Source organism: Biomphalaria glabrata, chromosome 14, assembly GCF_947242115.1.
Source record: "Biomphalaria glabrata chromosome 14, xgBioGlab47.1, whole genome shotgun sequence".
NCBI classification, from domain to species: domain Eukaryota; kingdom Metazoa; phylum Mollusca; class Gastropoda; family Planorbidae; genus Biomphalaria; species Biomphalaria glabrata.
In genome coordinates this window covers 6977677-6996358 of record NC_074724.1, presented here as the reverse complement: position 1 = coordinate 6996358, position 18682 = coordinate 6977677, and the positions used below count along the sequence as shown (strand labels likewise).

General features: G+C 34.1%; 1 protein-coding gene across 5 annotated transcripts in view; it reads left to right on the top strand.

The window, feature by feature from the left end:
• LOC129922841 (uncharacterized) overlaps nucleotides 1–14169 on the top strand; it is a 65015-nt gene extending 50846 nt beyond the window's left edge. For 4 of the 5 annotated variants that reach the window (XM_056010536.1, XM_056010535.1, XM_056010534.1 and 1 more), the window contains 4 exons: nucleotides 587–609; nucleotides 5532–5588; nucleotides 10198–10293; nucleotides 10750–14169. In XM_056010536.1, coding sequence (XP_055866511.1) covers nucleotides 587–609; nucleotides 5532–5588; nucleotides 10198–10293; nucleotides 10750–10838 — 265 coding nt within the window. In that variant the 3' untranslated portion in view covers nucleotides 10839–14169. The remainder of the gene's footprint in view (nucleotides 1–586; nucleotides 610–5531; nucleotides 5589–10197; nucleotides 10294–10749) is intronic. The other variant, XM_056010538.1, reaches the window with a different exon arrangement.
• The last annotated feature ends 4513 nt before the right edge of the window (nucleotides 14170–18682 follow it).

Sequence of the window (18682 nt, the reverse complement as noted above, 5' to 3'; positions counted from 1 at the left end):
AGTAACACCTTTAGTAAAATCACTAAATTTAGAAAGCCTTCAGGACAGAAGGCTCAAAAGTAAAGTAGCAATAATACATAAAACACTGAACCATAATCTTCAAATACAAAAACAAAATTTAATAAAATACTCTGAAAGACACAAAGATAAAGGCACATTCCTCGTCCCATATGCTAGGACAAATTTGTACAAATACTCCTTCTTCCCTAGTGCTATTAGAGCATGGAATGGGTTGCCTGAGCTAGCCAGGAAAACCAGTGACTTGGCAGAATTTAAGTCATTGGTTAATATGCATGACTAAATGCATGACGCGTAGGACGTAATCATCTTCTTTTTTGAAGTAACGTCTGTATTATATAAGATAAGATAAGATAAGAACAGCTCTCCGTTCCCTTAGTTTCATTGACCTCTATCAAAAACGCAAAATTTAGGTTCGTCTTAACCTTAACATGCTTTAATTTTTCCAGTTTCAAGGCAATACAATACAGTGCATTTTGAGAATTAGTGAGGTTAAAAACTATTTTACAATTATATGTTATATATTAATCATATTGACATATATATGTTTTTAATTATTTCTGAACAGAAGACAGTTTCTTCGTCAAAAAGGTATCTTTTTTCTTTATTCTATTACTTAAAAGAAATATGTCATAGTTAAGCAATACTTAATATATTTTATATTACCTCGCTCTTAATAACTAATATATATATATATATATATATATATATATATATATATATATATATATATATATATATATATATTAAAAAAAACATTATCCACTAACCAGCCCCAAACCAAATATAATATCCTTAAATAATATTTAAACGCGTCTCTTTTGTGCTACACATTGTGAAGTGAAGACTTCCCTTTCCTTGACATGACAAAAGGATTTTAATATTTGTATATTTGGGGGGAAAGAAATGTGAGGCAGAAGCTTTAAGAGCTAGTTCGTGTAAGTGTAACATCATGAGTAAAATCACTAAATTTAGAGACACTTCAAAACAGAAGAATAAAAAGTAAAGTAGCTATAGACCTAATAAATGCAAACACTAAACCAGATAGAATGATATATGAAATTCGTGGGACGTAATTATCTTCTTTTTTTCAAGTAACGTTATTTATATATACGATAAGATAAGAAGATACAAGTGTATTGAGTTAATTATTCCCTGGGGACAAAACTTTTAACTAACAATAAATGTCTTGTGGGCCTACAAATTATGTCCAACATAAATAAACGTTAAATGATTGAGAGAAAATCTCAAAATAAAACCCTGCATAGTTTTTATGAATTGAAATGAACGCAAAAGTTACGTTGAAAAGAAAACCAGCTTTAAAAAAATCTTTTTTAAACAACAACCTGTAAAGTTCCCCTTTCTGACCTAGGACAATTCACGTAAAGGTTATCTTTTTGTGTGGCCTATGCTTAACGAGGGTGTCAAGCGGCCAGAAAAACGACCAACCGCCTCTACTTTCCCTAACTAATGTCAGGTATACATAAGAGCTGTTTGGACTCATAGCTGCCTAAAGATACCGAAATTTTAATTCCCAGTAATTACTAGGATTCGAAGCCGGGACCCCGGTTCGGAAGTCAAGCACTTTACCGCTCAGCCACCGAACCTCATGTACTGAATACTAACTAACATTGAATCAAGCCTATACACTTAAGTGTGTTGAGAATCAAGTGATCTGCCCTACTTACTCGATTGGCTACATACGTATCTAAAAGAAAATAAACAATATTTCATTGTTCTTATAAACTTTCAAAATTGAATGGAAGATTTAACATTTTAAAACGCATAATTTTAAGGCATACATTTTGTACATCCTACATCGTTTTATAGCTTAATTACACACAATCTGAAGCAGGAAATAAAACACAAGTTTGTAGTATTTGCAGTTTAAAATTTTCAATGACAATTGGCATGATAAGTATTAAGTGTTCTTACTACAGCGTTTCTCAAAGTGTTGGGCATGAAGTGCCCTCAAGGCAAACGTAAAAGTAGTCTTTTGTTTCAAGACAAAAGGATATATATATATATATATATATGTCCGGAATAAAAATAACAGCTTTTTTATTACTCTTGCTAAATCTTTGCATTACTGTTTATTACTTACTAACGGTAACCTAAGATAATAAAAATAGCCTTACCACAAGCTGAATACCCTAAGAAAAAAACTGCGCAGCTTTATGTACACAATAGACTTTATTGCATTTAGGCCTAGTAACCATTTTCATTATTTCATTCATAGTAGCACGCGCATGTGCAGCGTAGTAATACAAATCAAGTAAGCATAAAGGGTCCCAAAAATTTAAATTTAAAAAATTATAATTAATTATAGTAGAATTATAACAATCATAAAGTATAATTCAAAACGTTTATATTCAATATCTAATTTATTTAATACTATTCATTACAAATTTGTTTACTTTTACATTTTATATTTTTGGTTACATTTGTATATCTTTATTTTGAAATTTAAACGCCCAAATTGAATTTAAGTACTAGAGAGTAACTAGATCTTGATCTAGGTCAGATTTAAAAAGCTCAATTTTTAAATTTACAATTCATTCCTAAATTACTACTCTAAAGTATTTAGCCATGAACATTAGTGCTTTGAATATTTCTTTTATTCTTAATACATTAAGTATAAAAAGACAACATTGTTTTTCATTTACTTTAATTTATTATTATTTTAAAATTGCTTTTAATGTTTACAACAGTGTGTATTGTAGGCCTACAAGCGTAGCCAACAACAGTTTAATTCACTGGTTGTGTATTTTTAAATACAATAAGATTTGGATCAATATTACAGTTGTTGTATTGTGGTCTATAGGGCAGATGATGTAAAGGTTCGGAAGCCTAGCGCTTTACCACTCAGCCACTGCTTAGTGATAATGTGATTCAGTTAATCTTCTAAGTTGTGCCTTGAATTGTTTTTCAAAGAGATATTTGTTTCATAAATTATTAAAAAAATATCTTATCGAGCTCATCATTACGTCTTTACCAATACCATGTTAGGGTGTACTGATCTTTCTTATGATAGATCTTCAAATTGCTCCATCGAACTGACGTTTTTTGTAAACAAAATGGATTTCCAAAAAATGTCTTGTAACACACGATAATGGTCTTAAGAGTATTAAGCCTATTGCCATTATTTATAGTCAACTGCCTCCATTGCCTCTCAGTCGTGTACCTTTCTTTAACCTGCAGGCCTTACGCTACTGATGAATAGTGCAGATTCTCCCAGACCGCTTGCTCACTAAAGGAGGGGGTGGGTGGACACTTAAACTGTTTAGTCTAGAAGGCTTCATTTATAAGGATTTGAGAGCCATTGTTTTACTAAGAACTTCTTATCATACGAAAGCACACTAATTTGTACTTCCTAAACACACTTACAAAAAGTAAACAATTCACATCATCTCAAGGTCACACACTGTCTATTGTTAAGTTAGTTTGCTGAGTACGTACTAAATTTGCAGTGTTAAATTTTTAGTAAATAGGATAATTATCTATTGCAATTACCAATATGTTTTCCATACAAATGTTACCAACAGAACATAATGGGATCTTAGTAAATATTCAGGGATCAGTTGTTATTATGTACCAATAAAAAAAATATTCAGGGACACCCACAAAGCTTCTCTGAAGGCATTCAACATTGACCCTGCAACGTGGGAGATAGAGGCACAAATTGTTGAGGACAAGAGAACAGGGCTGGAAGAAGAAAAACGCCAGAGAAGAAAATCAAGGTCAATGACACTAGCTCCAGCTGGAAAAACCTGCCCAGTGTGCAGCCGAACATTCCAGGCTCACATAGGTCTCACCAGCCACATGAGGAGGCACTAATTCCCAATGCAAAGCCCTCAGCCCCATGGATGACAAGAGCGGTCATCATGGAACCACGATGGACGAACTATATATATATATATATATATATATATATATATATACGCAAAAATTAGAGATATGAAAACAACAAGGTGTGAAAGTAAATGATGTTATTCTTGATATTATTTCTCCATTTTAGCAGTAGAATCTTTAAAATGGTCTCGGAACACACATTTGAGCCACAAGGAAGTTATCGCCGTGAACACACAGTACAATAGCAAAACGATAACTTTAAAAGACCATCCTCTGCTCCTTTGCCTTTTTTTATACCACAATATCTAGGTCATTTCTGGGTCTCTGTATGTACATAAAAATACACCTTAGCATTTTAATCTTTTTAATCTAATGTCTTGTACTCTCAGTTAATAAAGCTCTCCCGCCATGTTTGCTGTATTGGACCTAAGTAAGTTCTCAAGTTTCTACCAAAAAATGCTTATAAAGAAAGAAAACTGCATTTAATATAAATATAACATTCTTCCACCCTAAAGTATAATTAAAGACATTTAGAAATCTGTATTAATAATAGTTACATTAAGATTCGAAAGAATCGTCTCTTATTTGTCGTATAGATAGCGCATTATGTTTTACTTTATTGAGGCAATCGTTTCAGACCTTTCGATTTATGGGCGCAAATTATGTAAAGCTAATCTGTTTAAGGACAACGGTCAACAAGGGTATCCTGTAATCATCACAACTACCAAACGCCTTTACTGCATTGGTGATATGAAGATGAAGCCAGATGCATCCTAAAAAATCGGTAGTAACCGGGACTAGAATATAACATCCAACTGTCCAGAAGATTCTCGTTTCGAGTCGTTCTGGTTATTGATATAAATGGATCAAGTGGTCCTACTAAAAACTTTAAATCTCTTGAGCATTATTTTACTACTGTTAACGTTAATGATATGTATGTACTTAAATTGCTATCACAACACTCATAGTATACTTTTTCTCAGAAAACTGCTTAAATTGGTATTGTTACTATGTCGCAGCCCGAAAATCTAGAAGATGGCATGGATAACAACGGGTCGGGGTTCGAACTCAGAGACCTTGTGTTGATGGTCGATCGATACTTGTTCCATCAGGTTACTAGTACTATAAAACTGATGTAGGCGTATTATATTTATTATTGCAGAACTTAAAAGAACTTGAAAAAAAAATATGTTTGTAAACAAACTAATAATAACTTTTATTACAATATAAACAAACTTAACTTATGATAAAATAAAAATAAAATAAATCTATTAGTAATAATATAATATGGTATCTCAAACAAAATCTAACTCACTAAAAACAAAAACTTAAATCGCAACTGTTTCAAAATGTCTGGCTGGTCTTTCGTTATTAAAATCTGTATTACGAAAAAACAGCACATATTTCATCATTCTCACAGCATATCAACCAGCCAATCGCTAACCTCTTCTCACCGCCGTCACATGAGAAACACATAGGCACACACACACCTTAATATCTAGTAACACTAGTCTGGCAAACATGCCACACTAATCAACATCCACACCTCTTAACTAAATCAAACAAAAAAAAATATGTTTCAAACCTTACTAATATTGTTGAGCAGAGATCGTAATAAACTCTTCACTGTTTAACGTAATTATAAACATTTTTGTTTTTAGTAACAGAAATCGACAATACTGAGATTTTTTCTCTAACCTTACCCAAACCAAAACTCGGTAATACCCTTTCGTTCATTCATAGCATGCTATCATTTGCTATGCATATAATCTTCTTGCCAAGAGCAGAATGTACTTTTCTCTTTTCTTTTAGAAACTTTGTAATGTACTTTCTTTAAAATTTTTGTGTTAGTATCTCATTTACTATTAAGTCTATTTTGCCTTTTTCATTTATGAAATATATAAGAGCTACTGTATGCCCAATTTCGTACAATTCACATGTGTAATCCTGTATTCAATCACAATAATAATAATTTTATTTATAAAGCGCTGTTAACAAACAAAAATGTAGGCTCAAGGCGCTGTAACAACATTACAAACATAAACACAACTGCTAGAATAACAGTTAATCTAAAAAAGTTTTAAACAAGTAGGTCTTAATGTTCTTCTTAAAAGTGGTATAGCATGTTGTCTGTCTGAGATCAATGGGGAGTGAGTTCCAAACCTTTGGTCCGTGAACTGAAAAAGCACGCAGGCCGTAGCTTTTGAGGGAGAAACGTGGCACTACTAAAAGCGTTGAGTCCATTGAGCGCAGGGTTCTCTGGGGGACATATGGAGTAATCAGTTCGCTAAGGTACAAGGGCATCTCATTGTTATATATACACTGATGACAAAGTGTGGCGACCTTGTAATCGATTCTCGCTTTCACGGGAAGCCAATGGAGCGTGCGCAAGAGCGTAGTAGCAGAATCTTGTCTAGTTTTTTTAAGGACTATTCGAGCGGCGTTGTTCTGTATACGTTGCAGCTTGGCTATTTTGTCATCAGGTATACCTGCTAGCACGGCGTTGCAGTAGTCAAGGCGGGAGAGTATGAATGCCACAGCTAGCGTTTTTGTTGACTCCGTTGTTAAATATGGTCGGATCTGGCCTAATCTGCGCAGCTGCAGATAAAGACCTTTGCAGAGCTGATTTATGTGTGGGTCGAAAGATAGTGTTGAGTCGAAGAAAACTCCAAGATTCCGCACTACATGGACAAAAGGAACATGGCAGTTCGTGATAAAGAGAGAATCTGTGCTTTCAACTTTTGAGACATTGTTCCTAGTGCCAATCTTAATTATTTCTGTCTTGTCTTCGTTCATCTTGAGTTTATTTTCAACCATCCAATCGCTCACCCTTGCAACGGTACTACTGATTTTCTCTGCCAGATGCGACACCTCTGAGGGTACTGATGAATCGTATAACTGTGAGTCATCGGCAAAAAAATGGTATAAGATGCCGGTTGGCCGTATGACACCGCTGAGTGGATATGTGTACATAGTGAACAGTACTGGGCCTAGAACTGATCCTTGGGGTACTCCGTACTTCAAAAGTAAGCTTGTTGATTCCGTCCCGCTAACAACGACACTTTGGGTGCGTTCCGTCAGGTAGGATCCAAGCCACTTTAGGACGACTCCTGCTAAACCAAAAGTTGCAGAGAATCTGGCCATCATAATTTCATGGTCTAGCGTATCAAAGGCTGCGGACAAGTCCAGCATAGAAAGAATTGATATGTGGCCTTTGTCGGAATTGTGAAGTAAGTCGTTTAGTACCCTGACCACTGCTGTCTCTGTGCTACGGCACTTCCTATATGCAGATTGAAATTCTTCCAAGAGACAGTACTGTTCAAGATGAGAAAGAATTTGCACTAACACGATGCGCTCCAGAAGCTTTGACAGGAAGGGAAGATTTGAAACCGGGCGATAGTTTTTTAGACATTCCGGGTCAAGACTGGATTTCTTTAATAAGGGCCTGACAAGTGCATGCTTAAATTGCTGTGGTACAATGCCTGAAGTCAGTGAAGAGTTCACAATGTTGGTAATTGTAGGTACAAGCTCATCTAAACATTCAAGGAGCAAGGAGGTTGGAATGGGATCAAGGTCACATGACTTATTTGGCATCTTCAAAATAGTACTTTTGACATAATCTTCAGATACTCGCTGAAACTCGCAAAAAGGAGTATTTTGAAAAATTGGAGAGTGGTCAAGCTGTGATGAGAGGGATGGCATGTCATTTCTAATCTGCTCAATCTTCCCAATGAAGAATCTATTGAAGGAATCAGGAAGCTCAGATACTGGGATAGATGACGGCAAACGTTCGTTATTTGCTCCCCCTAACATTTCAGCGGTGATCCTAAATAGCTCCTTTGAAGAATCAGAATTTTCGATTTTTTGTCGAATATGACTAGCTTTTGCGTCTCTAATCATACGGTTAACCTTGTTTTTTTCTCGTATGTATATTTGTCGATGTATCGTCAGACCTGTCTTTTGAAATGTACGTTCGGCACGTCGGCGAATAAGTTTGGCAGTCTTTATGTCTTCCGTCAACCAGGGTGCAGATGGCCTAACTGAGACTGTACGAGTGACAAGAGGTGCATGGCTGTCCAGCAATTTTTTCAAGCAAGAATTGTAATTGCTGAGAACGTCTGTGTTGCTCTGTTGCAACAGCAAAGAGGTCACGTCCATTTTGAAGGAGGCAATATCTATGGCTTTAAGTTTACGGGAAGTCACGTTTTTCTTTGGCCTTTTTGCTTTTGATAGGCGCATTTCAAAGTTTACGAGAAAATGATCTGACAAGCCGCGGTCTGAGACATTGAGTTTGGCTACAAGCTCACTTGCATTTGTAACAATCCAGTCAAGAGTATGGCCTTTGACATGTGTCGGAACATTTATCAGTTGGTCTAAGTTGCGATCCTTTAGCGCATTTTTCAGCGACATCGCGTATGTCTCATTTTCACTGTCAAAATGCAAGTTCACATCGCCTATGACAAATAGATCTTTTGTTGATATGTGACTGTCAAGGAGGTCTTGAAATTCTTCGATGAAAACTTTTGTTGTCAATGTATTTCTCTTGCTTGGTGGTGGGCGGTACAGGCAAATAAAAGTCAGTGTTCTACTGTGGTGGGAGAGGCGAAACTCGCACATCTCAAAGGTGGTGTACGTTGAGCTGTCAGGTCTTATTGTTACTGACTTGGCTAGACTATCTATGTACAGTATTGCTAAGCCCCCTCCACTGCCTGTTTTTCGAGGTAGACTCTTTAAAATAAAGCCTGGTGGCGTTAGCTCAATGGTTCTTGGCTCATCACCAACTTCTTTAAACCATGTCTCACTAAGGAAAACGATGTCGTAGCTATCATCAGTGATGGTGTCTGCAAGCTCAAGAGCTTTGTTACTGCATGACTGGGCGTTGAGGTGCATTATTTTAAGCAGACTGGAGGATATAGTCACCAGAGGCGTAGCACATTTTGAAGACACCGGAGGAGTAATATCCCGAATTATAGGTTTTTGATGGGGACATCTGACCTCTGTTGTGTGAGGAGCAATAGGGGTGGGGTGGTTAATAAAACAGTTTACTAGGGAACTGCTGAACTCTGTCGTAGAAGAAATGACAGGGGTAGGGGTGGGGTTAACAACACAGTTAAGAGTCCTGGAAACTGTGTGACATGTATCTGTTGAGTTGAATTGCGGTAGGTTATACCATAGGCGAATAAGACGCCCAGCCCTAGACCCACGAACTGTCGGCAGTTTACGCCCGATGCCAAGTCGACGAATATTTCGGAAAACCTCGCTGTCTAGTCGTGATTTGAGTAACACACATGTGCGTCCTATGCGACGTAATAGATTAGCGTCCATGATCCAGTACGGTGATTTGACACACTAGGACTGATGACACACAGGTTTGCGCTCCGACTGCTATGTAGTGGCCACGGTACACGGTTTTACCAAGCACATCAATCCCTCGGGCTATGAATGAATTAATTAAATGTATGCACTACCTATTGTTGTTAAAGATAAAATGCCAAACTGTTTTTGTCTCAACACGAAGTGACACATTCTACCTATTGTTTTAAAGCACTTACTTTCTTGTCTAAAAAATGTAATTGAAAACACGTTAATTTATTAAAATTTGAATTCGAATTTTCTTATTTTAGGAGACATTGAGAGAGAGAGAGAGAGAGAGAGAGAGAGAGAGAAAGAGAGAGAGAGAGAGAGAGAGAGAGAGAGTTATTGCACTAAAAAAACACTCATCTAGTCTTAGTAAGAATATGTGGATCTAGCGAAAATATAGAAATTTTTAATGCCATTTTAATATACATATGCTATTACGATTTTCCATTTTGTTTGGATTGCATGCAATATACAATATTTGCTTGTTATCTATGTATGGTACACCTAATTTCACGCTTCTATAATAGGCAAGCGCATTGAATGGAAATTTAAGTTATACTAGTTATGTATTTGTATGTTAAAAACATTAATAGTTTCCTTTGAACGATGTATTCAGATGTATCTTATAAAAGATTATCAAATAGAAACTGTATATCGGAGATGCAAACTACTTGAAGCTGTTCTCTCAGGCATATAGAATCTCGCTTTTGATTTCATTTGAATTTATAGGCCTATCTTTTCTCTCCTTTTAATCTTTGCACTAAAATGTCAACTTTATATAATACTTACAATAAGAGCAATTTATTTATGTTACTCGCATGTTAGACCTATATTATATAACCCTTTGATATTTATTATTTTTATTTATTTAGTTTTGGAATTATTATGTGGTAGTTTTATCAGTACTAAAAAGTTAATCATACCTATCTTTCCTCTTTCTTTATATATATTTTTTTTTCGGTCTAGATGCATATTCAAATGTCGCTAAGCTTCAGCTCTCTGACATTCAAATCAATGCAAACAAATTCAATGCGGGCTATGTAAACTGTACAAAGGTTGCAGGTAGGATCAATATTATAGTATGCCAATTATTTGTAAATGCCGTAATCATACACAGATTTTTAAAAATTCCAGCATTTTAATAACATCTCACAATTTTTAAACTTAAGAAAATCTATTGTATTTTAAATATTTATTGTAAGGGATGCCACTCTACAATGGGGAAGAATGAAAATAGTTATACTTGTTAATGGTCTTGTTCTACAGCTATTGGATGAGTAGCTTAAAATTTAAAAAATGGGTTAAATGTCACTCAAAAATGAGTTTTAGCTAGTGTTTATTATATTTATATGTTGGTTTCAACAACGAAGATTTAACATGTAATATCTAGAATAATTTGAATCTGGAAACTTACATAATAAATTCATTTAACAATAAAAATATTTTACAATGAACGTAAAGACCACAAATTTATATTTCGTTCGGAAAATTTATGTATTTGACATGTTTAAAATTTAGATTCAACTGACAAGAATCATAAGAATAATAACATCCATCTAAAAAGCGGACCAGCATCGTACACAAGTCCTGCTAAATTTAATAAATAATTAATGGAAGCCAGTATTTGTTTGTCAATAAGCTATATATTGGATACATCTAGTCATCCATGTTAATTAATGACGTAAAGTCTGCTAAGTCATTGGTTTTCCAATCCATTCTTTACTGGCACCAGTGGAAAAGAAGCACTTGTACGAATTTTTCTTATTATATAGAATAGGAAATGTGCCTTTATTTTTGTGTCTTTTTGAAAATTTAATCAGTTGTTTTTTTTTTCTTTTTGTAAATTATGATTCAGTGTTACTTTACTTTTTATTGTTCGGTCATGATCGATGTTTCTTATGTTTTAGACTTTGTTTAAAACCAAGCAATATGTCTTTGTCTAATAGGGCTGAGAATGCTGATGGAAACTATTTATTACAAATGTTAACTTTAATGTCCTTATTATTGAGTGCTAAACTATCATCACCATTTAAATGAGATACTTCTGTTGTTTACATTTTTTTTTAAATGTAGATATGCTCACTACATTAAATATTTTTCATTTAATTATTTAAATCTAGCTAAACTTACAAGTCACTGACAATGTACTTTTAATTGTGTTTTTATTTTAAAAGTTAAGTTCTTTTGTAGCAATCATCAATCATAACTTGTCTCCAGTATAACATTTCTTCATGCATTAAAAAGTTTCTTCTAGATAAAAGATTAAAATATTCTTCGCTATATGAATAATCACTTAGAAAACCTAACTTTTAAATTTAAAAGATGTTTAGATTTTTTTAATGCAAGATACTGTATATAGCTATGTTTCCTGATAATATGGATATGATTTGAAATTTCATTTTAAAATTTAAACAAAAATATTGTGATGTTAGATTTATGAGGTTTGGTTCTCATCTAAAAATCATAACAAAAAAAAAACTAAAAAAAAAATATTTTAATGAATTATTAATTTTTGAAGAAAGTACAATCTTTTTTTTCTGTCTATTTAATGGCGCGCTTTCTTTCGTTCAACGTTCTTCAATAGTATAATAATAATAATACATATTTTTATATATTTGTTTACAATTTATATATATAAAAAAACTACGACAGGAGTAACGAGATGAGAGTCAAGAGTTTATAATAAAGGGTTTTTTTTATTAATAGATATTTCCACCTAACCATAACATAGGTAAAGCAAAGAAGAAAGGGCGGGGCACGAAGGAGCTAATTATAAATCTAAAGCAAACTGATTTATGTATAAAATGGTCTTGAAACAAGTGTGTCCAGTATTATTATTATTATTTTACTTTTAATGTAATTAAATTTTTAGAAATAATATTGGCTGTAAATGTTGTAACTGAAATTTATCAATCAATGTATCAATATATATATTTATATATAATTACTTTGTTACTAAATTCATATTATTATTAGAAATACAATTTTCATATTATTTAATTATATTGGACAGGTATGCTATTTTTAATTGATAACAAATAAAGCAATTCTTAATACGTGACATATAAAAATAAACCAGAAGCAAAATTGTATCGTATTTGAATAAAAAGAAAAGTTACGAGAATACAAAATAACTCCTTGAAAAAAATAATTCAATTTAGATTTGTATGCCCATAGTAAAGGGAGGCTACTCTACATAGTTAAAGTAGGTTACACTTAATGCAAAAACACAGGTAGATGAAAAAAAATGCATTACCTTGCATAGAAGCAACATAGTTTGCCATTGTTTTTTAGTTTAAGTAGAATATAATATACTAATCGACCGGCGGCGTAGCATACGCGCTATTTTGCAGAGCTGGTCTTAGTCACTGCAACCTATGTGACCGAATGATCCACACTTTCTTGGGACCTGCGCTAATTCAAGGTGTATTAATTATTAGATCAAACCATTTTATAGCTTAAAACAGATTTCCCGCGCCCTCTTGTCGATTTACCAGGAGCTCCTGGAAATCTCCCGAAATTGCAAAATATACGAAAAAAGTCCTTAAAATATACGGAAATATATAGAAAAAAGTCATTTTGGTGTATTATTCAATATGGAAAACGCCAATCCAACCCGCGATAAATAAAAACGGCATTATGCACTAGCCGTAATTGTGTAATCTGTTGAAAGAAGCTTCTCGCGCCTCAAACTAATGAAGAATTACTTGAGGTCAACAATTCTCAAAGATAGATTGAAACATTTGGTAATTATTGCTATTGAGCGGGATCTATGGAGGAAACATAATTATTATAATATACTGTATGACTTTGCTAAATATGCTATTCATTGCACTTTATTAATGGAGCCCAGAAAACGGTAACTATATTTTTGTATACTTGTTTATTGAATGTGGAAGGGAAACCGCAAGATCCCTTTTAGCTAAGCTCATTAAATTTAGTAATTGTAGCTTTTCCTTTTTCTTTTGCTACAAATGGGGGGGGGTTAACATTCAAACCCCTCTTGGTAACGCTTATAATGGAATATGGTCTTTGTAGTTTGCTTTCGATCTTTTATTGACAATGGAGTTTTATTGCCAAAACCATTTGTTAGGCGGTTTTAAACTCAAAACCATCTGGAGGTTGTTTTTAACACAAACCACTGTTGGCTACGTACATAGAATTCGACGTCTGTATTTTACATTTGTTTAATATTGAAGAGGGTGTTTTCAACTCAAAACATGCTTGAGTAGGGTTTTAATTAAACTACACACCCACTGGAGGGGTTTAAACTAAAAACCTGCTGGAGGGGGATTTAAACTAAAAACCCTCTCAGGGGGTTTTAAACTGAAAACCTCTCTAGGCTACGTTCATAGAATTTGTTGACTGTAGCTGACTTTATTTTATATTGAAGAGGGGGGATAAGGGGGATAAGGCTTAAACCATAAACCCCCAACGGTTTTACAGTAGAAGTGATGGATTAAAATTATAATCTCTATTATAATAAACAAAATTAAAGCAAAGAAACAGTCACATAATTCCACCCCTCTTTTGCTGGGGGGATTTATATAAATTTAAATTCGTGTCTGAAAAGTAAAGAGATGTGAAGTACATTACATGGTTCTATCTCTTATCTATTAGTTTTATCACATCTATAGCGCAGACGTTACTTTTTAGCTGTTTTAAGTTCCCTTTCAGTCGTCTACGCCGGTCCTCAGCAGTAGATTTTCATTTAGTTTCAAATGTGTTTCCATAAGGCTATGTCACAGATCTCCATTTTGAAGCACCCAGATGTCAGGTACTTTCCTCTATGCCAGTTAAAGCAAAGCTTGACTCTTGGGCTTCAAATTACCTTTTTTATAACGTAAATTAAACTGTATTATTCTTTTTTGATAAAGTTGCTGTTAAATTAAGCAATGCATAAAGTATATGAAATAAAAGTTTTTGGTAAAAATCAAACCATTCTATGTCTTTTTTTTATTCATAGTTTCGCAATTACAAAACGTAGCTTTTTTTTTGTCTCAAACATAAAAAGCCAATACTATGAGATGATAGCTAATGTCTTTTACTTCAAGTATTTCTTTAAAATAAAAAAAAAAAGTCTTTACTTGAACAATGAATACATTTAAGAGATTATTGGTAAATAATTGAAACTAATAGACAACATATGGATATGGAATATGTCAGTTTGACTGCTTTTCAACACCACGGTGTTAAATTAAAATAGCACTTCAAACTGAACAAAAAAAAGTTATTCAATTTATTAAGCTTTACTATCTATATTAACATTACTGTTTAATTGTGTATTCATCGTTCCTATCAAAAATCTAAAAAAAAAAAAACTATTAAAAACGTCATTAATTGTCTTCCTGAGATATGTTGAGAAACTTAATTTTAGAAAATGTTCCTTCGGCGTTACACTGAATAAAATCTGCTTAGCTTGAAAGACAGTACAAGAATCACAAGGTTGTGCTAAATATATAGACGGCACGTACAACTTGAACGTCATTAAGTGAATAAAGGGCTTTCAATAAGGTAAAAATAACTAAAAAAAAAACATTTTAAAATGTATGCATTTTGTTGAACGTGGCGAAAGCAAATATTTTTTTCTTTATCTAAAGCTGGCAATTGAGAGAGATTCTATTAAATGCAAAAGATAAAGAGGAACGGAGAAATACTATGACAGATCATTTGTGGAGCCCAAACGGCTCAATACACTAAATAAGTGATGGTGAAGAAACATTGATAACAAAGAAAAATACTTTTTATTCAAATATTTGTTACCCAATTATAATTCAATGTTTATATATTTAAAGAAAAAGGCAGACGACAAACTCGTGATGCACACTCGTACCCATTTTTAAAATCCTGTTGGTTATTAGTCATAATCTGAATATTTTTTAAGTGCTGTTTGCTGTAAACAGCCTAAAGGTCGCCGGCTCCTTATTTTTCCTCAGGGTTCAACCACACACAATTTCGCCATGTTTGGGTAAACCTGCAAGGCAGCAGAAATTTGAATTCAGTGTTCTTTCTTCTACGTGGTTAGCCAGCCAAAGAAAATGAGTCCCTCCTCCAGAAGCTTACTGATTTAGGCGCCAGTTACTCACATTTGCCCCTTCTCCTGTTAATGAAAACAGTTCCGCGGACCCAATATTTGAGCCGGACGTAAAAGATAAAGAAAATTGACGAGAAACTGTTCTTTTCTAAAACTTTTACAATGATACTTAAGGCAAGTTATTGTATTAAGTTATTAAAATTAATGTTTAAATGAATACTTCATAGAACAACAAATTCATATATGAAACATGTTATCCATTGCAACGGAAGACGAACCTGCAACAAAAAAAAAAAACGGTGACTGAGTGGTAAAGCGCTTGGCTTCCAAACCTGGTTCATATCCTGGTGAACAGTTTTTTTTTTTTACTTTTGGGAATTCAGGACTCCTCTGACTTAACCCATATATATATATATATATATATATATATATATATATATATATATATATATATATATATATATATATATAGTTCGTCCATCTTGGTTCGATGATTACCACTTTGTCATGGAGGGGGCTGAGGATTTGCACTCGGGTTTTATGCCTCCTCATGTGGCTGGTGAGACCTATGTGATCCCGAAATGTTCGGCCGCACACTGGGCAGGTTATTCCAGCTGGATCTAGTGTCGTTTGTCTTGCTTTTCTTTTCTGGCGTTTTTCTTCTGCCATATATAATGAGTATCTGACATTAGTTAAAGAAAGAAAAAAGTGGTTCGTCATTGTGCTGGCCACATGACACCATCGTTAAACGTTGACCACAGAAACATATACTTTTACATCATCTGTCTCATAGACGACAAGGTCTGAAACAGGAAATTTACTTTACGGCAAAGAAAGTTATGCGATTTTCAAAGATGACAACAACAAAACAAGGTTACAAAGATAGTAGAAACACAAACTCAAAATCGGCCTTCGAAGTGGTCCACATAGGCAGGTAAAAATAAAGGTTTCAATATTTTCAGAAAGAACACAAGAATGAAATTCTAACAAAGACAAATGAAAGAGAAACATGGGGAAAAGGGTTGACAGATCTTGTGTGGTGCCCCAGGGGGCCAGCAGACCAAATGATAGACGAAAAAGAATGTGAAGTTAGATGTGAACCTGGCGTAACTGATGTCTTAAAATAAATACTGTCAGGGAGAGGTATGGCGAGAATGAATGTTAGTTTGATATTTTGGTATGATTGTTATATCCCCTTGTTATGAATGCGAAGTGTTGCACGTGTTGTGAACTAAGTGATTAAGTCTTCGTTGAATGTGCGAGAGAATGTGTTTGTCAGTAAGGTCTTGCTCCCGGTCCAGGAAGGTTGGACGTTTACTTCCTGGACTGGTATTTATGCATTTATATATTTATAAGTTGATGGACTGGTGTTGTGTTTATTAATATTTACTTGAGCAATATTGGATATTAAAATATTGATATATTCTTGGAGATTTGGAGTTGGAGTTGATATGTAGGCTATCTAGTGGTAACTGTTCTTATTTGAGTAATTAAACAAGTATTGTTAAGTGTTATTGTGGATTCATACCCCCTAACGAGCCAAGTCAAGAAACACATCAACCAAAAGAGACAAGAGCAGAGCTAGCAGCAGCAGTATATATATATATATATATATATATAATAAGAACCCTGACATCTGGAGGCTTCGTCCGGGCAGGTATCGTTGTACCTGTTACCTGTATTATTAAACACCAGAGTATTAACCGGTGTACTAATACAGTATTATTCTTGACATCTATCTAAGGGCTAGTCCGCGCAGGTCAGTTATACCTGTTATGTCATTCGTCACGTTGAAGAAGTCGATAAGAAAATAAAGAATAAGCAACACAAGCAAAGAAAAGGATACCGAATTTTTTGAGCTTCGTCCGGTCTGGGACAGTAACTATTGTACATGACATTGTCTACTAAAGTTGGATTCAAGGCAATCTGTATTATTTGTAACCTACTACTCGTTGACATTTTTGGGCCTCGTTCGGCCAGTATTTGAGAGTCTCTTGACACAAATTGAAGGACTTGACATTGTTTACATTTTTGAGAACACGGAGGAACTATTTTTTTTCGCCATCAACACGTTATTGTTGAAGTCAAGGTCATTGACTAATGTGGACTTGCAGCTACTTCTTGTATACCGAGGTCATTGCGTCACCCACCATTTAAAGAGACATCACCATTTAAAGGGACATCGCCATTTAAAAGGACATCACCATTTAAAGGGACATCGCCATTTAAAAGGACATCACCATTTAATGAGACACTACTACTTACTTACTATTGGATTATTGGATTTAGAGATATCGCCATTTAAAGAGACATCGCCATTTAAAGAGACATCGCCATTTAAAGAGACAACGCCATTTAAAGAGACAACGCCATTTAAAGAGACATCACCATTTAAAAAGACATCACCATTTAAAGAGGCACTACTACTACTACTACTACTACTACTTACTTACTATTGGATTATTCTACATGAATGCAAGTACTCAAGTAATCGTGAATTATCTACCTTTGTTACATTGATGTTGGATTATACTGGACATTAGCGCATCGATGCCCTCTTGGTGATCGTTGAACGTAAAGGAAATATCACTGTGTCTAACCTATGGGACTGACTTGATTATTTGTATATCTGTTTTGTTTTGTATTTGTTTCATTCTCTAAATCTGCTGTGAGTCATAAAGCGTTTACAAGGAGGCCGAACAGCGACCTGACACTCCAGAAGTTCAACATTCTTAAAGCAACACTGTCGTGTGGGAAGAGTTGTCATTTCTTTCCTGGCATCAGACACAGATAAGTTGAGTTTTCTTTTGTCTGTTGTATCAGGGTCGAGTGTACATTGCCTTTTCAATAGGGGAGATAAAGGGTGAATTTTTTTTTCTTTGTTGATCCTTTTTATAATTTATTGTCTTATGTAAATTGAACAATGTTAATTGTTAACTTAACCTTTATAAATTAATTTACGCTTATTCAGTAATATATCTTATTATTTGTGATTACCATGGACGAGTTTAAACCTAGGTCAATTGAGGTATTAATAGAACAGGCTCACATGTTTGGAATTCAGGGTGATGAATTACGAGAGTTTGTTTTAAACCAACAAAAACTAGATCTAGATAGATTAAAAGATTTAAACCGACAAAAACTAGATCTAGAAAGATTAAATTTAGAATTAGAAAGAAACGCAATAGAAGTGGTAAAGTTGGAAATAGAACTGGACGAGTTTAAACCTAGGTCAATTGAGGTATTAATAGAACAGGCCCACATATTTGGAATTGAGGGTGATGAATTACGAGAGTTTGTCTTAAACCAACAAAACTAGATCTAGAAAGATTTAAAGATTTAAACCGACAAAAACTAGATCTAGAAAGATCAAAATTAGAATTAGAAAGAAAGGCAATAGAAGTGGTAAAGTTGAAA